This window comes from Oncorhynchus clarkii, chromosome 18 (genome assembly GCF_045791955.1).
Source record: "Oncorhynchus clarkii lewisi isolate Uvic-CL-2024 chromosome 18, UVic_Ocla_1.0, whole genome shotgun sequence".
NCBI lineage: Eukaryota > Metazoa > Chordata > Actinopteri > Salmoniformes > Salmonidae > Oncorhynchus > Oncorhynchus clarkii.
Window position 1 is genome coordinate 14,810,185 of NC_092164.1, and position 21,082 is coordinate 14,831,266.

Below are 21,082 nucleotides of genomic sequence, written 5' to 3' on the forward strand. Positions count from 1 at the left end.
CAGCAGCACGGACCCCTCTGCAAGAAAACACAATAGGAGAACTCAACTAGAGAAATGGAACCATTCAGAATTCATGTGATTCAAGAATGCTGTAATAACAAAGGCACTGATTCCTTCTCTGTTATCACCGTTTGTGACAGTTTAAGATGATGCCAGTCTTTCCCATCTATTTGAGACTGAGGTCTGTACATTTATCCTGACGCATACAGAGGGATTTGAGGTGAACTGTCCCTTTCTCATACACACCTCCATTTGCCTCTCCTTTTTCAGTGGCGTCAAGGTCACCCCCTGGTGCAGCGCTGCCATTCATTGTAGTCTCATCATCGCCCCCTGAGGAAACACACAGAGAAGGTAAAACATGTACGACAGCCTCTCTACTGAACCACCAGTGTTTCCCAGACAGTGTTTTCTTAGACAGCAAGCCCTCCCACCACAATATGTTTTTTAAACCAGACTTGTTCTAACAATCCTCAACATATTTGATGGTAGAATTCCAGTGTAACACCACTTTCACCTCAATCTGTAACCAGGTTTCCATCCAACCTTTTTATGCGTACCGTGTACATTTACACCATCAACATTGTTTACAGCAAACAGAGTAGAAGAGGTTCCTTGAATTTAAAATGTATTTGCCCTTTAAATTTGCATAAGGTTGAGAAAAAAATATTCTCGGCGGTGGGATTTACAGCTGTGCAATCTCACACACACACACACACACACACACACACACACACACACACACACACACACACACACACACACACACACACACACACACACACACACACACACACACACACAAACAAAGGTCCCTAATTGAATTAAAACAGATTTCTGGAGATGGCCATTAGTGGAACCGTAACCTCTGCAGAATCAAATAAAAGGAAAACATCAACTACAGCCTCTCTCCTACTGCATCAAACACTGCTTAAAGCAACAATATGTAACTTTTTGGGCGATCCAACCAAATCCACATAGAAATGTGAGTTATAGATCTTTCACTCCCATTGCAAGCAAGTATAAGAGGTAGTAGATCTGTTCTATGTGTGATAGTTCTATGCTTCCCATTTTCAGAGGTTTAGATGGTAAAATGATTCTCTACACAATGGCAGCTTGTTTTTTTCACATAAACTGAAATTATGCAAACTACTAGAATTTGATCAACAAGGAAATGGAGTGATTTCTGTGTAGTACATCTTTAAAGAAGTTAAAGTCAGTGATGTAGTCCAGCCAGAACCAGGCAAGTCATCCAGTTAATTTAAGACTGTATAAACAGAAGTGAGGGGAAGAGAAGAGAGCTTTAGCATTCTCATACACAGACCACATTAGTATTTGTTGTGTTCACTTCTGGATGAGAATGAAAAGGAGGCTCAGTGAATTCCAGGTGAATGCCACTGTCTTCTTACCATCAGGCTTTGACTCATATTTAGGACTGTTTGACTTGCTGCTAGGGAGAACAGAAGTTCAAACTTTCTCTAATCAGATAACTTGAAAGAAAAACTCCAATACTTATAATACACAGTATAATGTGTACTGAACCAAAAAAAATGCCTGTGATGCATTGCATAACCTGCTGTTTCTACACGGCAACGCACACACATACACATGGGTACATACACACAGATATATGCACACGCACAGAAACACTTACTGATAACAGATATTTTATATGTCTTGTCAAGAAGTTTTCTGTTGAACTCCACAGAATAAACTCCACTGTCTGTTTTCTTCAAGCCACTGATTCTCAGCTCTCCAGTAGTCTGGTTCAGGGTTGTGCGGCCTTTGAAGACACCATAGATGGTCAGACGATCAAATTCATTTTCCCACTCTGCCACGTAGCTCTTCTCATGCTTCCATAGGACGCTTGTGATGGAGTCAGGCACTGTGGACTTGTCTGGAGTCAACACGAGCTCACCTCCCACTTTAAGATAAAGATCTGGAAAAGCAGACATTTCATACATGTATCAGAGTATCAATGTATCCAGGGTAGCACATTATGGTTAGGGTATAAATATGTAGTCCTAACCCTATTGGCATTGAACTGACATTATTATCAACCTTTACTGTTTATATCTAGAATTCCACTTGCTGGGTGTATCTGGTCTATGTAGTCTGAACACCGTGACTAGTATGCCCCCCCCACCACCACCACCACTGGAGCAGAAATGTATCTAAACTACACCACAGATGACAATCTTTGGGTTACACCCTGCCTCGGAGGCTGTCCATTATTATATCAATATAGATCCTATTAAACCACTAGAGGGGCTATGTCATAGTCCCTCAATGTTCCAGAATGGGGCAAAAATGGCAAACATCTTGTTCAGGGAGAAATCCAAAACCAGTCTAATTGGATTGGATGGCAGTAGAGGCATAGATGATGCACTTCCTGATTTTACTGATGCAGGAAAATAAAAGTAAGGCATGAGATGTATCAGAAATTGTGTAATGAAATTATAGTCAACCTAAAATAGTCATATAATTATAGATACAGCATATAGGAAGAGGATTAACTTTAATGTCCCAAGGGGAAAATTGTATAAGACACACAGTACTGCTGTATACAAAATAGACACTGTACATTACACACTCAACATAATACATACATTACACATATATCATACACTTATCATACACTTCTCATACAGCCACGGGGAGGGATGTTGTCTCATAGCCTTTAAGATTTACTAAATAAAAATATAAACACAACATGTAAAGTGTTGGTATTTGGGGAGTTTCTCCCATTCCTCTCTGCAGATCCTCTCAAGCTCGGTCAGGTTGTATGGGGAGCATCGTTGCACAGCTATTTTCAGGACTCTCCAGAGATGCTCAATCGGGTTCAAGTCCGGGCTCTGACTGGGCCACTCAAGGACGTTCAGAGACTTGTCCCGAAACCACTCCTGCGTTCTCTTGGCTGTGTGCTTAGGGTCGCTGTCCTGTTGGAAGGTGAACGTCTGCCCCGTTCTGAGCGCTCTGGAGCAGGTTTTCATCAAGGATTTCTCTGTACTTTGCTCCGTTCATCTTTCCCTCGATCCTGACTAGTCTCCCAGTCCCTGCCGCTGAAAAACATCCCCAAAGCACGATGCTGCCACCATTCTTCACCGTGGCCACTCTGGCCACTCTACCATAAAGGCCTGATTGGTGGAGTGCTGCAGAGATGGTTGTCCTTCTAAAAGCTTCTCCCATCTCCACAGAGGAACTCTGGGAGCATCGGGTTCTTGGTCACCTCCCTGACCAAGACCCTTCTCCCCTGATTGCTCAGTTTGGCCGGGCGTCCAGCTCTCGGAAGAGTATTGCTGGTTCCAAGTTTTTTAAATTTAAGAACGATGGAGGCTACTGTGTTCTTGGGGACCTTCAATGCTGCAGAAATGTCCCTTCCCCACATCTGTGCCTCGACACAATCCTGTCTCGGGGCTCTACGGGCAATTCCTTTGACCTCATGGCTTGGTTTTGGTTTTATATACACAGGTGTTTTTCTTTCCAAATCATGTCCAATCAATTTAATTTTCTACAGGTGGACTCCAATCAAGTTGTAGAAATATTTCAAGGATGATCAATGAAAACAGAGATGCACCTGAGCTCAATTTTGAGTCTCATAACAAAGGTTCTGAATACTTATATAAATAAAGGTATTTTTGTTTTTTATTTTTTATACATTTTCCAAAAACAATCAATAAACCTGTTTTCGTTTTGTCATTATGGGGTATTGTGTGTAGATTGATGAGAAAAAATGAATTTAAATCGTTTTAGAATAAGGCTGTAACATAAGAATTGTGGAAAAAGTCAAGGGGTGTGAATACTTTACAAATACACTGCAATCCATCCACCTGAAAGGTGTGGCATATCAAGAAGCTGATTAAACAGCATGATCATTACAAAAGTGCACCTTGTGCTGTGGACAATAAAAGGCCACTCTAAAATGTGCAGTTTTGAGGGAGCGTGCAATTGGCATGCTGACTGCAGGAATGTCCAACCGAGCTGTTGCCAGAGAATTGAATGTTCATTTCTCTACCATAAGTCGCTTGCAACGTCGTTTCAGAAAATTTGGCAGTACGTCCAACCGGCTTCAATACCGCAGACTGTGTAACCATGCCAGCCCATGACTTCCACATCTGGCTTCTTCACATGCGGGATCGCCTGAGACCAGCCACTCAGACAGCTGATTAACCTCACTAGGGTAGGGGGCACTATTTTCACATCCGGATGAAAAGCGTGCCCAAAGTAAACTGCCTGTTACTCAGGCCCAGAAGCTAGGATATACATATAATTGGTGGATTTGGATAGAAAACACTAAAGTTTCCAAAACTGTTAAAATAATGCCTGTGAGTATAACAGAACTGATATGGCAGGCGAAAACCTGAGAAAAATCCATCCATCTAGTGGGATTTTTTAAATGTTTGTAGTTTAATATTGAATGCCTATACAGTATCCCATTACTTAGGACTCTAATTGCACTTCCTATGGCTTCCACTAGATGTCACCAGTCTTTAGAAATTGTTTTAGGCTTGTATTCTGAAAAATTAGGGAGTAAGACCACTCTGAGTGAGTGGACACTGGGAAGTCCCCAGACTTGTTTGCTGCGCACGACCGAGAGTGCGCCTTTCTGGTTTTTATTTTATATTGACGAAGCTATTGTCCGGTTGAAATATGATTGATTATTATGACTAAAAACAACCTGAGGATTGATTATAAACATTGTTTGACATGTTTTTTTTGTCTGCCTGTTGTGACTGCCTTTGAGCCATTGGCTTACTGAACAAAACGTGCCAACAAAACGGAGGTTTTTGGATATAAAGAGGGACTTTATCGAACAAACAAACATTTATTGTGTAACTGGGAGTCTTGTGAGCGCAACCATATGAAGATCATCAAAGGTAAGTTATAAATTGTATTGCTATTTCTGACTAATCTACTTGGCTGGTAACTGTATGTAATGTTTTGTGTGCTGGGCGCTGTCCTCAGATAATCGCATGGTATGCTTTCGCCGTAAAGCCTTTTTAAAATCTGACACAGCGGCTGGATTAACAAGAAGTTAAGCTTTATTTTCATGTATAACATATATTTTGAAGAATGTTAAATATTTGAATTGAGTATTTTTGAATTACGCGCTCTGCAATTTCACTGGATGTTGGCCAGGTGGGACGCTACCGTCCCACGTACCCTAGAGAGGTTAAACTTGATTTGTGTCTGTAATAAAGCCTTTTTGTATAGAAAAATTCATTCTGATTGGCTGGGCCTGGCTCCCCAGTGATGAATGATTTCCTTATATGAACTGAAACTCAGTAAAATCGTTGAAATTGTTGCATGTATATATTTTTTCAGTATATTTAAGAATCAGTAAGTTACAGGAATCAACTCATGTGGGACAAATATGTCTTGAGTGTATTGTAACCGCCAGAGCACTCTGTTACCGGGTAAACTGTCCACTTAAGTTTCATACATACACACACACACACACACACACACACACACACACACACACACACACACACACACCACACCACACACACACACACACACACACACACACGTGAGTAAAGGTCCCTAATTGAGTTAAAACAGATTTCTGGTGATGGCATTAGAGGAAAAGTAACCTCTGCAGAATCACACAGAAGGAAAACATCAACTACAGCCTCTCTCCTACGGCACCAAATGCTACTTAAAGAAGTTACTTCTGCTTTATACAGTCTTAAATTAACTGGATTACTTGCCTTGTTCTGGCTGGACTCCATCGGTGCCTTTAGCTGAGAAGAAGAGAAGAGGAGAAAAGTTGAGTTTAGCATTCTCATACACAGATCACATTAGTATTTGTTGTGTTCACTTCTGGATGACAATGAAAAGGATGCTAAGTGGCAGAATTCCAGTCGAATGACACCGTCTTACCATCAAGTGTCATTGACTTAAACAGCGACTTCATATTTAAAGTAATTAACAGAATTAAAATAAAATAGCAATCAATGTATGTTCTTGTGATATTCTGAGCTATGAAGATGAGCATCTATGCCTGTGGTTTGGTTGTTTCCATCCCTGGCTTTAACTGAAACAACCAAACCGGTACGGGTAGGCATAGTTGAGCTCCATGGTGCTGAATGGACAGCTCCTTGGTACAGGTAGGCATAGTTGAGCTCCATGGTGCTGAATGGACAGCTCCTTGGTACAGGTAGGCATAGTTGAGCTCCATGGTGCTGAATGGACAGCACCTCTGTCTCGTAGACAGCTATATCATTCTACATACTTAATGAGGAGTGTGTGTGACGTTTGGTGTGGCGTTATTTTATGTTTTTAATTTGTACACTTGGTTTGTAAACCATCTGTCAACGATGGTTTTACAGTGGTGATGTGTTGGGACTGATCTTGTTGATCGTGTACATACCCACTACAAACGGACCAAATTATGAAAACGCTGCTGGCAGCGGAATCCGCAAAAAGTTTCTACTACAATGCAACTCAAACACGATGGATATCCAAATGGCCCATCTAATCCCTGATGTCTGCGAGAGGATTACAAACCCAAACGCAAATGTGGAAAACTCGGGGGAATCAGACACCAGCTCTCTTACCCACCACTTTGCTGATCAATGCCCAGTCACTGAGGGGAAAGAGGATGAGTTGTCAACGACTCTGCGCTTCCAACACGAATACCGGGAGGCCTGTTTGTTGGCGTTTACTGAGACTTGTTTGGATGACAGAGTACCAGACAGGGAAGTGGCTTCACACTGGTCAGAGTGGACCGTGATCTGACCGTCACAGGGAAACATCACGGTGGGGGAGTCTGCCTGCTTGTCAGGGACCAGTGGTGTAAATCGATACTGGTAAGAGAGAGACTCCGTACCCCCGACATTGAACTGCTTCTGTGTCACTGTGACCCTACTATCTGCCCTGTGAGTTCCCCCAATTGTTTGTTACCATTGTGTACATTCAACCAAAAGCTAATGTAACAAAAGCATCAGAGATTATTCATAATCTGTCACAGAAACTGGAATCCATCTCCCCCGACGCACCCACATTTATTTTAGGGGATTTTAACAACTGTACTTTGCACTAGGTCCTGTTCACGTACCACCAGTATGTGAAATGTCACACTAGAAAAAATAAGACTCTTGATTTGTGCTCTGGGACAATAAATGCTTTCTCTGCCACCACCAGACCTCCCCTGGGGACATCAGACCATCTTCATGTCTACCTCTGTCCAACCTACTGAGGGAGAAACCTAGAGTTAAAACTGTCCACATCTGGAACGACAATAGTGTCACTCGTCTCCAAGGGTGTTTTGACTGTACTATGTGGGAGGTACGAGGACAGCAGCTCTGATCTTGATGAACTCACAGGTGTCGTTTCAGACTATGTGAACGTCTGTGTTGAGTCAGTTGTGTAAAATCTTCCCTAACAATAAGGCCTTGGGTATCAAAACATCTAAAATTACTACTTAATGGGAAGAAGGCAGTTTATGAGGAGGGTAATAGACAGGCTTTAAGAGACGTACAACATGAGATCAAAAGACAGATACTGGTGGACAAGGAGGCATAAAGGAAAGGGTGGAGAGCACCCTCTCCTCAGGAAACTCAAGGGTGGCCTGGCAAGGGATTAAATCCATGGCAAGTGCCCTCCACACAGGCAGGGGAAAAAGAAAAAACAATGCTGAGCTTGGGAGACATGAGGGCCAGAACATGGCTAATGAACTGGATGCTTTCTTCTCAAGATTTGAATCTGACGACCTTGTGTCGGACATAAAACAAATGGAAGCATCATTACGAATGTTTGAGAGGGTTGTTGTTAAACAGGCTGATGTTGTGAAGTTGTTCCTGGATGTAACTCACTAAAGCCCAGACAAAATAACTGGGCATGTGTTAAAGCACTGGGCTGAACAATTGGCTGGTGTTTTTACATTTTCTATTCCTCGGTCGAGCAGCTACACATCTAATCCCTCTGTGCTGAATGACTACCGCAATGTCGCCTTGACATCCTTAGTAATGAAATGATTTGAGAAAATTGTGAAAAGTCATTCTCCGCGCCACCGAGAAACTCCTCGACCCATTTCAGTTTGCCTATCAGCCCAGCAGAGGAGTTGATGATGCCATTCTTAATCTTCTCAACATAGTCTATAGACATCTAGAGGGTGCCAAATCCCCTGTCAGAGTTTTATTTGTTGACTCTTCTTCTGTTTTCAACACAATCCAGCCTTACATTCTGTCACAGAGACTCATTCGGGAATTCTCCTAAGATGGGGGGCTAATTTTGTGGCTGTTGGACTTCCTGAGCCAGAGGTCACAGCGGATCAAAGTAGGTCCCCACATGTGGGACATACGCACCATCAACAGAGACTCTCCTCAGGGATGTGTTTTGTCCCCACTAATTCCAATACTAATAGTTGTACTATAGTTGTACTATTGCATGATGACGAGGAACAACATGGCCCGGTCCTTTGTAGAGTGGTGTGATGAATCACACTTGGTCCTCAATACCAACAAGACCAAAGAGATGTTCATAGACTTCAGGAAGCGTATAACACCAACCTCTGCAACATCTTTCAGAGGTCAGAATATAGAGATTGTAGAGGAATACAAATATCATGGTGTCCTCTTGGACAATAAGCTTCAGTGGAGTAAATGTACAGACCTGATCTACAAAAAGAGTCAACAGAGACTGTACTTTCTCAAAAAGCTGGGATCTTTTAATGTTGACTTTACTATATACTGACAATGTATTGTTTGTTGATTTGGCAATGCCACTGTCAGCCAGAGAAATATGCTGAGAAGGATTATCACCACAACAAGCAAGGTACTTGGAGTCACACAGACAGTCCTGGATGAGATCCTTAAGGTCTCCTCCACAAGGCACAAAATCATTTTGGACCCAAGCCACTTTAAACATGTACATGACACTGCAACAACATTTCCCCATGGGGACAATAATGTCAGTAAAGTAGGAACTGCAGGACTTTGTTCCAACTAGGCACCACACCAGACCAACTGAGCTAATTGATCAGTTTAGTGATTGCCTAAATTCAACACACCTGGTCTTCTAGGTCAGTTAAATCAAAAACATATTGTGCCTGCGACCCTCTAGGACCAGGGTTACCTACCCCTGCAGTAGATAAATACTGTAAGTTCTTAAAGACACAAAACCTGCAAAGGTCTTGAGACGTTCTGAAACAATCCACATCTCTAAAGTGGTAACAGTCATATCAAACAAAACAACATGGAAACAGTTGTCAGAACTGAAAACCTCCTGAATGACAACCATGGAGTAAATCAAACAGAGCAGAAGATTGCGAAATAATAGGCTTTTCAACAGTACAAACTAGCAAGGGGTGACAGTGACAATCTTTATCCACAGTGTTACCTCTATGGGTGACATTTTGCAGGGCAAAAATGCAAAGATGTCAAGATAAACCAAAACCAAGCAGGTTATTTCAAATACTCATCACAAGTACATCATTTACATTTAACATTTTCCTTGCAGATTCCAACTGCATCATTCACATTCAATATATGCTAGTCCACACACTGCTAACTTTAAACTCACATTAATAATCACCTTCTCATACTGTATGTAGACGTCACTAAAACATGTTCTTCAAATAAATGTCACCACTAATAATATGAGAAACACATTTCTGACAACATCACCACATATCTGCATGGCCAAAATATCCCTATAGAGGTACCATGTAAAAGGTGTGTTAGTGTTACTACCTGTGTTTAGTGGGCTGATTGTTATTATTCTGATTCATGGAGTAATCTCTACAAGACTTCTCTCCTACAACGCTGTAAACTGTATCCATGGCAACCCCAGAGTGAACCCCTGAAGCTCCAAGGTTGGTGACCTGAACATCCCCTACAGTGTGATAAACAGTATCCAGGGCAACAGTATTCTGATTGTTGCCTGCATCCCCTGTAAAGTTACACCATCCATTGTTTACTGTAAACAGAGTAGAATAGGTTCCTTGAATTTAGGAGGTATTTGCATAAGAGAAAACATGGAAATATTATGGGTTGTGGGATTACTGCTGTGGACTCTCTCTCTCTCTCTCTCTCACACACACATAGATTAAAAGTTTTCTGGAATGGGACAAATACAACACTACTGTCTTGTGGTGTGAGGAAGCATGTGTGTAGTGCATGGAAGGTTGTGAATATAGTACAGTACATGAATAATGTTGTGTTTGTATTACTTTGGGGACCCTGTCAGCAGGTTGCATATGGATCAGAGTCAAGTTAAGGTAAGTAACACTTACCACAAATTCTACCATAAATTCCACCACAATACATTCTCAAAAAGTCGATCCAGGTGTCTTGGGGATATTCTGAAATGAAATAGAAACTCAAAAATGTAAGACAATAACATGTTCATTCAAATAGTTCTTTGTTTTCACTGGAATCCAAATGTTCTGTGAAGTAGTGAGTATGAATAATTGAGACAGGAAGAGACAGAATCATCCTACCTGTCTTTTTCTTCCACACCAATCCTGAGGAGTACAAATATACACATTTTATTTTCCATGTTGACCCATGGTTCAGTAGCTTATGTGTCATGTTTAACAGAGTGAGAAATAACCCCTCTTAAAGTACAAGTCTGTGTTTTAACCATTCTGTCAGCTGTTGAGTGTGACTTCACCCACATTTACATGCTTAAGCTGCAATAAGGATACATTATTTCTGAGAGCATGCGTACAGTACCTGCACCAGGCCGACTTCAATGTGAAAGTAACCAGTGCATAAAACAGCCGACGACGAATGCAAACTATGATAGATAAATACTACACATGCATTGAAATAAAAGCCATACATCAAATGACATACTAAGGCCTACAATCGACAAGGACGCATGAAGACAAAAAAACCTAAACGAATTTCAAAAATCACAAAATCTACACATGCTTTTTTAAGGGAACCTAAGGCTGCGTCCGTGACTCAGCACTGCATAGTGGAGCTCCGTGGCGTGGTGCTGAATGGACAGTGCCTCTGTACAGGTAGGCATTGTGGAGCTCCGTGGCGTGGTGCTGAATGGACAGCTCCTCGGTACAGGTAGGCATAGTGGAGCTCCGTGGCGTGGTGCTGAATGGACAGCGCCTCTGTCTAGTCGACAGCTATATCATGATTTAGTTTGTGGGCAGTTGGACATTTTTTGGGCATGATTAGGTAGCCTACAATGCGCATATGAAAATAATAACTGACACGCAGAACTTTAGAAATGGTAGGAATAACTGTAAATTGGCACTCCAGATGAAAAAGGTTGCCGACCCCCTAGACTATAGCCATCCTTGTGGAACGGAGCACACAGTGTAGATCTATAATGACCTCCCACCAACAGTCTTTGTAGAAAGTGGGAAGAGCACAAGACAATGTTGGTGGGAACTCATGATAGTGTCTTCAACGACAAAGGAGAAGAGAACACGAACAGACTAAAAACCATAAGTAGCCTAGCTTATATAAAACAAACAGGACATTTATTTTGGGGAAGTTGTTCAGTTGTGTTTATTTTTATGAAAACACATTAAACCAAAATGGCACTAACCTCCTGTGCCGAATGAATGAAGATAGCAATTAGGCTACAGCTACCACAACCTATATTTTAATAGCAAAAAAATAGCTTTTGGTTTTGAAGGGTCACCAAAAAGGAGGACTCCACCACCTCCCAATTCCCTGGATATCAGATTACAAGGTTTACAAGGCCGAGTTCAAATCCTGACATCAAATTCAAAGCAATCGGTGACCAGCCTAAACTGCTGACCGGCAAAACAAACTGTCACTCTCTGTTCTCTACTTTCTAAAAGTGAAAGAAAATGCACCATGCTGGCAGCTGCTCTCAGAGCCATGCCAATGATTTTTGTCTACTTTTTTGTATACTTTAAATGATTGTTCTTGAGTGACTGCTAGATCCCGCTATACCCAATGGAAATCCCCAGGGTTAGGGGTGACTGATTACATGTAACCTACCCAACCAGGGAAACACCACAATTCTTATGGTAAAGCCAAACACACACACACACACAGCTAAAATGAATCATCATGTTATGGACCTGCAGATAGGCCTTATGCACCGTCACATATTACAGTTATAGTGGATGGTTGATATGGTATCGAACATGTAGCATTCTTGTGCAACTAAGGGAGAATATCAAAGGCATACTCCTTGCATCCTCTCTCCTACTTCTCAAAACACATTGGATGAGAAAGACAGAGGTCCCTCCCCTCTGACCTTCTCCTCCAATAGGTTTTGAGAAGGAAGCGAGGAGAGAAGATGCAAGGAGTAAATAATTCAGATTCTACCCATGACTTATTATTAGCAGTTTTCTAACATTATGTTTTATTGATTTGTGATGTACTTCAAGTGCGCCGCGATGGTGGGAAGTATTTCCATAAAGTTCAGCTTTCCCCAACTTTGGTTCCGCCCTGTTCACAACCCTCGTCCATGCTACCAACTGTCCCCCACACACTTTGCTTCTCTTCCATTGGAAATAAATGGCTTTCCGTGGTTTCATCACCCATGTCGTCTTCAGAGAGGCACTGTGAGCCTTTTCTTTAAAGTCATGTTTGTAACAACAGTTGTATAGTATGTTGACTGTGGCTATGTCTTCATATGTTTAGGTTAACACAGTAATTACCATTCCTTTTTGCTGATTCATTCAGGCTAGACTAATCCATACTATGCGGGGTCCAAATTGGTGCCTCCCTGAGACACATTATGAAGACTGTTCCCTACAGCAGGTGGTGCATCTAACCCCTTGTCTTGACTGTAACAGTAGCCTGAACAGTACTGTAATAACAGGTAGAACAGGTATCCCCTTCAGGGGGTATAGCTCACTGTTGTTGGTGCTGTTATGTCAATCTGTGATTCACAACTATGTACAGTGATCTGTTACTATAGATGTGCTGCTCTTACCTATTATGACAGCAAACGCTACAATGGCAACGACAACCAAAGCAACAACAGCACCGATACTGGAATGCTCTGAAATGAAAACACATTTTGTATTGATACTTTTGACAGGAGTTGATCAGGAACTCAACATTTTGCCACACTTAAAATGTCCTACAACACTAGCAGTGTTACTAACATATCAATACATAAGACTGTAACACACTTGAGTGTCCACTCACCTGGACCAAACACCTCTCCAACTGGCTCACTGACTTGCGAACTAACAGCATTACTCAGCTTGCAGGTGTACTTGATACCATTGGTTGATTTAGAGACACTTAGCTGTTTGTCTAAGACCTTGGACACCCTCTCTCCCTCTTCCCAGCTGTAGGTGACTGGTTCAGCATCAGTGGTGTCAACCTCACAGGTCAGAGTGCAGGAGGTTTTGTCTGGGTTACAGGAAGAAGTGATGGTGGGTTTGGGGACTGCCTCTGTAAATAGAGGAAAGAAACAGGAATCATGTGGGAAAAAGCTTGTGAGGCACTGGAATACATAACCTGCTGTTTCTACACGGCTGCAACACGACTGTTGCGTTATATAGACTGCTGTGCTATATAGACTGTTGTCTGTTGTGTTATAGACTGTTGTGTTATATAGACTGTTGTGTTATAGACTGTTGTGTTATATAGACAGTTGTGTTATATAGACTGTTGTGTTATATAGACTGTTGTGTTATAGACTGTTGTGTGTTGTGTTATAGACTGTTGTGTTATATAGACAGTTGTGTTATATAGACTGTTGTGTTATATAGACTGTTGTGTTATATAGACTGTTGTGTTATAGACTGTTGTGTTATATAGACAGTTGTGTTATATAGACTGTTGTGTTATATAGGCTGTTGTGTTATAGACTGTTGTGTGTTGTGTTATAGACTGTTGTGTTATATAGACAGTTGTGTTATATAGACTGTTGTGTTATATAGACAGTTGTGTTATATAGACTGTTGTTATATAGACTGTTGTGTGTTGTGTTATAGACTGTTATGTTATATAGACTGTTGTGTTATAGACTGTTGTGTGTTGTGTTATAGACTGTTGTGTTATATAGACAGTTGTGTTATATAGACTGTTGTGTTATATAGACTGTTGTGTTATAGACTGTTGTGTTATATAGACTGTTGTGTTATATAGACTGTTGTGTTATATAGACTGTTGTGTTATATAGACAGTTGTGTTATATAGACTGTTGTTATATAGACTGTTGTGTGTTGTGTTATAGACTGTTGTTATATAGACTTGTCTGTTATGCTAGACTGTTGTGTTATAGACTGTTGTGTTATATAGACTGTTGTGTTATATAGACTGTTGTGTTATAGACTGTTGTGTTATATAGACTGTTGTGTTATATAGACTGTTGTGTTATAGACTGTTGTGTTATATAGACTGGGTTACAGGAAGAAGTGATTGTGGGTTTGGGGACTGCCTCTGTAAAGAGGAAAGAAACAGGAATCAATTAGGAAAATGCTTGTGATGCACTGAAATACATAACCTGCTGTTTCTACACAACCACACACACACACATACACACACACACACACACACATACACAGAAACACTTACTGATAACAGATAATGTATATGTCTTGTGAAGCAGTTTGCTGTTGAACTCCACAGAATAAACTCCACTGTCTGTTTTCTTCAAGCCACTGATTCTCAGCTCTCCAGTAGTATTGTCCAGGGTTGTGTGGTTTTTGAAGGCACCATAGATATCCAGACCACCAAACCCCTGGTCCCACTCTGCCACCTTGTTCTTCCCATGCTTCCATATGATGCTTATGATGGAGTCAGGCACTGTGAACTTGTCTGGTTTCAACACGAGCTCACCTCCCACTTTATGATAAAGATCTAGGAAAGCAGACATTTCATACATGTATCAGAGTATCAATGTATCCAGGGTAACACATTATGGTGAGGGTATAAACATGTAGTCCTAACCCTATTGGCATTGAACTGACATTATTATCAACCTTTACTTTTTATGTATAGAATTCTGTGTGCTGATGTGTATCTGGTCTATGTAGTCTGAACACCGTGACTAGTATGCCCCCCCCCCCCACCACCACCACCACTGGAGCAGAAATGTATCTAGACTACACCACAGATTAAAGTCTTTGTCTACACCCTGTCCACTATTATATCACTAGCTAGGTTTCCATCCAATCTGCGACAGATTTTCATGCTATTGTTCTAAAATCTGCATAAAACAATAATCACATTTCCCCTCAGAGATATGTTTCCATCAGACTGACTTTTTGATGATAAAAGTCTGAGTGATGAGGTAGTGTACATAGCCCTCCACACCTCTCTGATTCAGAGGGGTTGGGTTAAATGCGGAAGACACATTTCAGTTGAATACATTCAGTTGTACAACTGACTAGGTATCCACATTCCCTTTCACTTTACAGATAAATTCCCATGTACCAAATGAAAAATACATGTTTAAATGGGTGCCAAAGCATTTTCAACTATACTGATCGTTTGTCACAAACTGCTACATTATATAGACTGTTGTGTTATATACTGTTGTGTTATATAGACTGCTGTGTTATATAGACTGTTGTGTTATATAGACTGTTGTGCGTTATACAGACTGTTGTGCGTTATACAGACTGTTGTGCGTTATACAGACTGTTGTGCGTTATACAGACTGTTGCGGTATATAGACTGTTGCGGTATATAGACTGTTGCGGTATAAAGATTGCTGTTTGTTGTGTTATATAGACTGCTGTGTTATATAGACTGCTGTGTTATATAGACTGTTGTGTTATATAGACTGCTGTGTTATATAGACTGCTGTGTTATATAGACTGTTGTGTTATATAGACTGCTGTGTTATATAGACTGTTGTGTTATATAGACTGCTGTGTTATATAGACTGTTGTGTTATATAGACTGTTGTGTTATATAGACTGCTGTGTTATATAGACTGTTGTGTTATATAGACTGCTGTACGTTATATATATATATTTTTTTTCAGCTATTTAACCAGGTAGGCCAGTTGAAAACAAGTTCCATTTACAACTTCGACCTGGCCAAGATAAAGCAAAGCAGTGTGAAAAAAATCAACAACACAGAGTTACACATAGGATAAACAAACGTACAGTCAATAACACAATAGAACAATCTGTATACAGTGTGTGCAAATGAAGTATGGAGGTAAGGCAATAAATAGGCCAATAGTGGCGAATTAATTACAATTGAGAAATTTACACTGGAGCGATATATGTGCAGATGAGGATGTGCAAGTAGAAATACTGGTGTGCAAAAGAGCAGAAAAACTAAAACAAATATGGGGATGAGGTAGGTAGTTGGTTGGATGGGCTATTTACAGATGTGCTGTGTACAGCTGCAGAGATCGGTAAGCTGCTCTGACAGTTGACACTTAAAATTAGTGAGGGAGATATAAGTCTCCAACTTCAGTGATTTTTGCAATTCATTCCAGTCATAGGCAGCAGAGAACTGGAAGGAGAGGTGGCCAAAGTAGGTGTTGGCTTTGGGGGTGACCAGTGAAATATACCTGCTGGAGTGCGTGCTATGGGTGGGTGTTGCTATGGTGACCAGTGAGCTGAGATAAGGTGGAGCTTTACCTAGCAAAGACTTATAGATGACCTGGAGCCAATGTGTTTGGCAACGAATATGTAGCGAGGACCAGTCAACGAGAGCATACAGGTCGCAGTGGTGGGTAGCATATGGGGCTTTGGTGACAAAACGGATGGCACTGTGATAGACTGCAACCAATTTGCTGAGTAGAGTGTTGGAGGCTATTTTGTAAATTACATCGCCAAAGTGAAGGATCGGTAGGATAGTCAGTTTTACGGGGGTATGTTTGGCAGCATGAGTGAAGGAGGCTTTGTTGCGAAATAGGAAGCCGATTCCAGATTTAACTTTGGATTAGAGATGCTTAATGTGAGTCTGGAAGGAGAGTTTACAGTCTAGCCAGACCCCTAGGTATTTATAGTTGTCCACATATTCTAAGTCAGAACCGTCCAGAGTAGTGATGCTAGTCGGGCAGTCGGGTGCAGGCAGCAATCGGTTGAAGAGCATGCATTTCATTTTACTTGCATTTAAGAGCAGTTGGAGGCCATGGAAGGAGTGTTGTATGGATTTGAAGCTCGTTTGGAGGTTTGTTAACAGTGTCCAAAGAAGGGCCAGATGTATACAGAATGGTGTCGTTTGCGTAGAGGTGGATCAGAGAATCACCCGCAGCAAGAGCGACATCATTGATATATACAGAGAAAAGAGTTGGCTGCGGGGGGTGCAGAGCTGTTGACCGGGGTTGAAGTAGCCAGGTGGAAAGCATGGCCAGCCGTAGAGAAATGCTTATTGAAATTCTCGATTATCGTGGATTTATCAGTGGTGACAGTGTTTCCTAGTCTCAGTGCAGTGGGCAGCTGGGAGGAGGTGCTCTTATTCTCCATGGACTTTACAGTGTCCCAAAACCTTTTGGAATTAGTGCTGCAGGATGCAGATCTCTGTTACAGGCTACTGTGCTTTATAGACTGCTATGTTATATAGACATTTATCTGTTATATAGACAGCGGTGTTATATAGCCTGCTGCGTTATATAGACTGTTGTGTTATATAGACTGTTGTGTTATATAGACTGTTGTGTTATATAGACTGTTGTGTGTTATACAGACTGTTGTATTATACAGACTGTTGTGCGTTATATAGACTGTTGAGTTATATAGACTGTTGTGTGTTATACAGACTGTTGTGTTATATAGACTGTTGTGCGTTATATAGACTTTTGTGTTATATAGACTGTTGTGCGTTATATAGACTCTTGTGTTATATAGACTGTTGTGTGTTATACAGACTGTTGTGTTATATAGACTGTTGTGCGTTATATAGACTCTTGTGTTATATAGACTGTTGTGTGTTATACAGACTGTTGTGTTATATAGACTGTTGTGTTATATTGACTGTTGTGCGTTATATAGACTGTTGTGCGTTATATAGACTGTTGTGCGTTATATAGACTGTTGCGCTATATAGACTGTTGTGTGTTATATAAACTGTATTATATAGACTGTTGTGTGTTATACAGACTGTTGTGTTATATAGACTGTTGTGTTATATAGACTGTTGTGTTATATAGACTGTTGTGTGTTATACAGACTGTTGTGTTATATAGACTGTTGTGCGTTATATAGACTTGTGTTATATAGACTGTTGTGTGTTTTACAGACTGTTGTGTTATATAGACTGTTGTGTTAAATAGACTGTTGTGTGTTATATAGACTGTTGTGCGTTATATAGACTGTTGTGCGTTATATAGACTGTTGCGCTATATAGACTGCTGTGTGTTATATAAACTGTATTATATAGACTGTTGTGTGTTATACAGACTGTTGTGTTATATAGACTGTTGTGTTATATAGACTGTTGTGCGTTATATAGACTGTTGTGCGCTATATAGACTGTTGCGCTATATAGACTTGTGTTATATAGACTGTTGTGTGTTATATAAACTGTATTATATAGACTGTTGTGCATTATATAGACTGCTGTGTGTTATATAGACTATATTATATAGACTGTTGTGTTATAGAGACTGCAGTGTTATATAGACTGTTGTGCACTATATAGACTGTTGTCTGTTGTGTTATATAGAGTAGACTGATGTGTTAAATAGACTGCTGCATTATATAGACTGCTGTGTTATATTGACTGTTGCATTATATAGACTGGTGCGTTATATAGACTGTATTATAGACTGTTGTGTTACATAGTAAATGTGCCCAATCTGGTCTTGGCACATGCGCTCTAGCCAACAGCTACAGTGGGGGTAAACTATCTACATTATGACATTATTATAGATGAGAGCAATTATTATTTTTATTTGTCAAATGGCCACAAAGCATCGATCGTCATGTCACCAAAATAAGAATGTCAATATTTAATGGAAAGGAGCATCAAACTCATAACCTTGCACTTTCACCACCCTGTGAAGTTCATCATCATTTATTTCATCTGTAGTCTAATTAACCCAATCCCTCTAAATAACGTATTTCTGTTTTTAATTTGTAATAAATTTGCAAAGATTTCTAAAAACCTGTTTTCAGTTTGTCATTATGGGGTATTGTGTGCAGATATATGAGGAACATTTTTTATTTCATGCATTTAAGAATAAATCTGTAACGTAACAAAATGTGTAAAAAGAGGTCTGAATACTTTCTGAATGTAACCAGTAGGCCTAAATACACCATTCATCACTGTCATTTGGTTACATGAATTACTGTTAATGCAAGCATTCCATTCATTTACCGTCATCATTTTTGGACTGGAAACATTGTTTGCAGAGTTCACAACCTACTACACTTGTGAGAAACAAATGTAGGTTCATTTAATAACCGTCATTTAGGAGTTGTAATTTTTTTTATTTTCTTTTGTTTTCAGTCCTCCATGTGAGCAATGAGCATGTGTAGTTTCTCTGTCCTGATAATGTTGAGGGAGCGTGCGTGCAGAACTAACCAGTTGAATGGGCCTTTGATATCCATAGGTGGACACGGCTTGCGCGCTCACAATTTTTTTACAAGGTGTTATAGTGAAGCTCATAGGCAGCTCGTGGGTTTCAAGTTTGGGGAAGCTTACAACTTATCTTACCGTTTCTACCTATCTGCATGAAAGTTTAAGCACGGCTGGCCCTTAAATGTACACGGAGAGCTAACATTAATGATATGCATGTCAATCTCTCATGGCTGAAAGTGGAGGAGATTGACTTCATCAATGCTTGTTTTTGTAAGAAGTGTTGACAATCTGAATGCACTGAGCTGTCTGTTTAAACTACTAGCTCACAGCTCAGACACCCATGCATTCCACACAAGACATGCCACCAGAGGTCTCTTCACAATCCCCTAATCCAGAACAGACTATGGGAGGCGCACAGTACTACATAGAGCCATGACTACATGGAACTCTATTCCACATCAGGTAACTGATACAAGCAGTAGAATCAGATTATAAAAACCAGATAAAAATACACCTTATGGAACAGCAGGTACTGTGAAGAGACACACACACAGGTAGACACACACATACACGCACAAATGTTAGCACACACACTCTACACAGATGTACATTGTAATATTGTTGTATGGTGGTATTATACATGTTGTATTGTAGATGTGTAGTGGTGTAATAATGTCATATGATGTACTGTTTTATCTTTGTTTTGTGTGTAATGTAAGTACACTTAATGTGTTTGGACCCCAGGAAGAGTAGCTGCTGCCTTGGCATCCCAAATACTTTAGGGGAAGCCAGCCTCCTTTATCTGGCCTCTGGATCTGATGCGGTCTGGACAGAAATAGTATAACATGCCATACTCTTTTGGTCCAGACAGAATCAGATACATTGTCTACACATACAGAGACAGAGGAGCACTGTTTCGCTCGCTCGGGTTCTTTATCTGAGATTGATGGGTCTTACTGTCGGAGTGCGTCTCAGTCAAATAAATGATCAATATTTCTATATTTTATTTGGATGGGCCCCCCTAAGGCTCGCCCATAACGCAGGTCCTGCCATGATCACGCAGACCCGTCTGTAGGTTTTAGCCTTGGTTAGGCCAGGATTCAACATCTGATCACTTCCTGAAGTTGGCTCTGTGTGTAGCTAAACGGAATATGAAGGGTGCGGTCCGTAACGTAACCCACACAGACGTCGTTTAAAACCATTATTCAATAGGAAGAGTGTGTTTAGGCCATCACTCCATAATGTCGTTTATGATTTCAGATTGCCATGTTCCTTATTTTCTTTGATATGAATCCCACTCGGCGGCTGCAGCGCGGTGTTCACAAGGCACGTTTAGTATGTGATGTTGTAGGCTAGGCCATACAACTAGCACACAATAGCAAACAAGTAGCCTAACAAATATTAGGTAGGCCAAACGCTACGTTTGGTTCAGTCGGTTCAACTTACCTTCGGAGACCACCGTTCGCACCAGATAAAACCAGAAGCACAATCGGATAAGCTTAAGTTTGGACATCTTTGTTAGTTCGTTCGTTTATTTCTATAGTAAATAAAAGTAAGTTCAAATGAGATATGCTAAAACACTATGTGGTTCATAGCCTTGCCTACCGAGGCTGTGAAAGTGAAAGTAAAATGTGGATTTTAGTTCCTCCCTCTGCCTTCCTCTGAAGTCATGACCACTTGGTTGA

At 40.7% G+C, this 21,082-nt stretch overlaps 1 protein-coding gene across 2 annotated transcripts in view; it reads right to left on the reverse strand.

Moving 5' to 3' along the window:
- Positions 1-5,674: 5,674 nt before the first annotated feature.
- The window catches only part of LOC139373053 (CD48 antigen-like), an 85,143-nt gene continuing 69,735 nt past the window's right edge, over positions 5,675-21,082 (reverse strand). The window contains exons 1-7 of one of the 2 annotated variants that reach the window (XM_071113087.1): positions 20,844-21,039; positions 14,484-14,768; positions 13,104-13,355; positions 12,886-12,954; positions 10,445-10,468; positions 10,238-10,306; positions 5,675-5,744 (exon numbers count right to left, since the gene is read on the reverse strand). In XM_071113087.1, coding sequence (XP_070969188.1) covers positions 5,704-5,744; positions 10,238-10,306; positions 10,445-10,468; positions 12,886-12,954; positions 13,104-13,355; positions 14,484-14,768; positions 20,844-20,910 — 807 coding nt within the window. In that variant the 5' untranslated portion in view covers positions 20,911-21,039 and the 3' untranslated portion in view covers positions 5,675-5,703. Of the gene's footprint in view, positions 5,745-10,237; positions 10,307-10,444; positions 10,469-12,885; positions 12,955-13,103; positions 13,356-14,483; positions 14,769-20,843; positions 21,040-21,082 lie in introns of those variants that run through there. The other variant, XM_071113088.1, reaches the window with a different exon arrangement.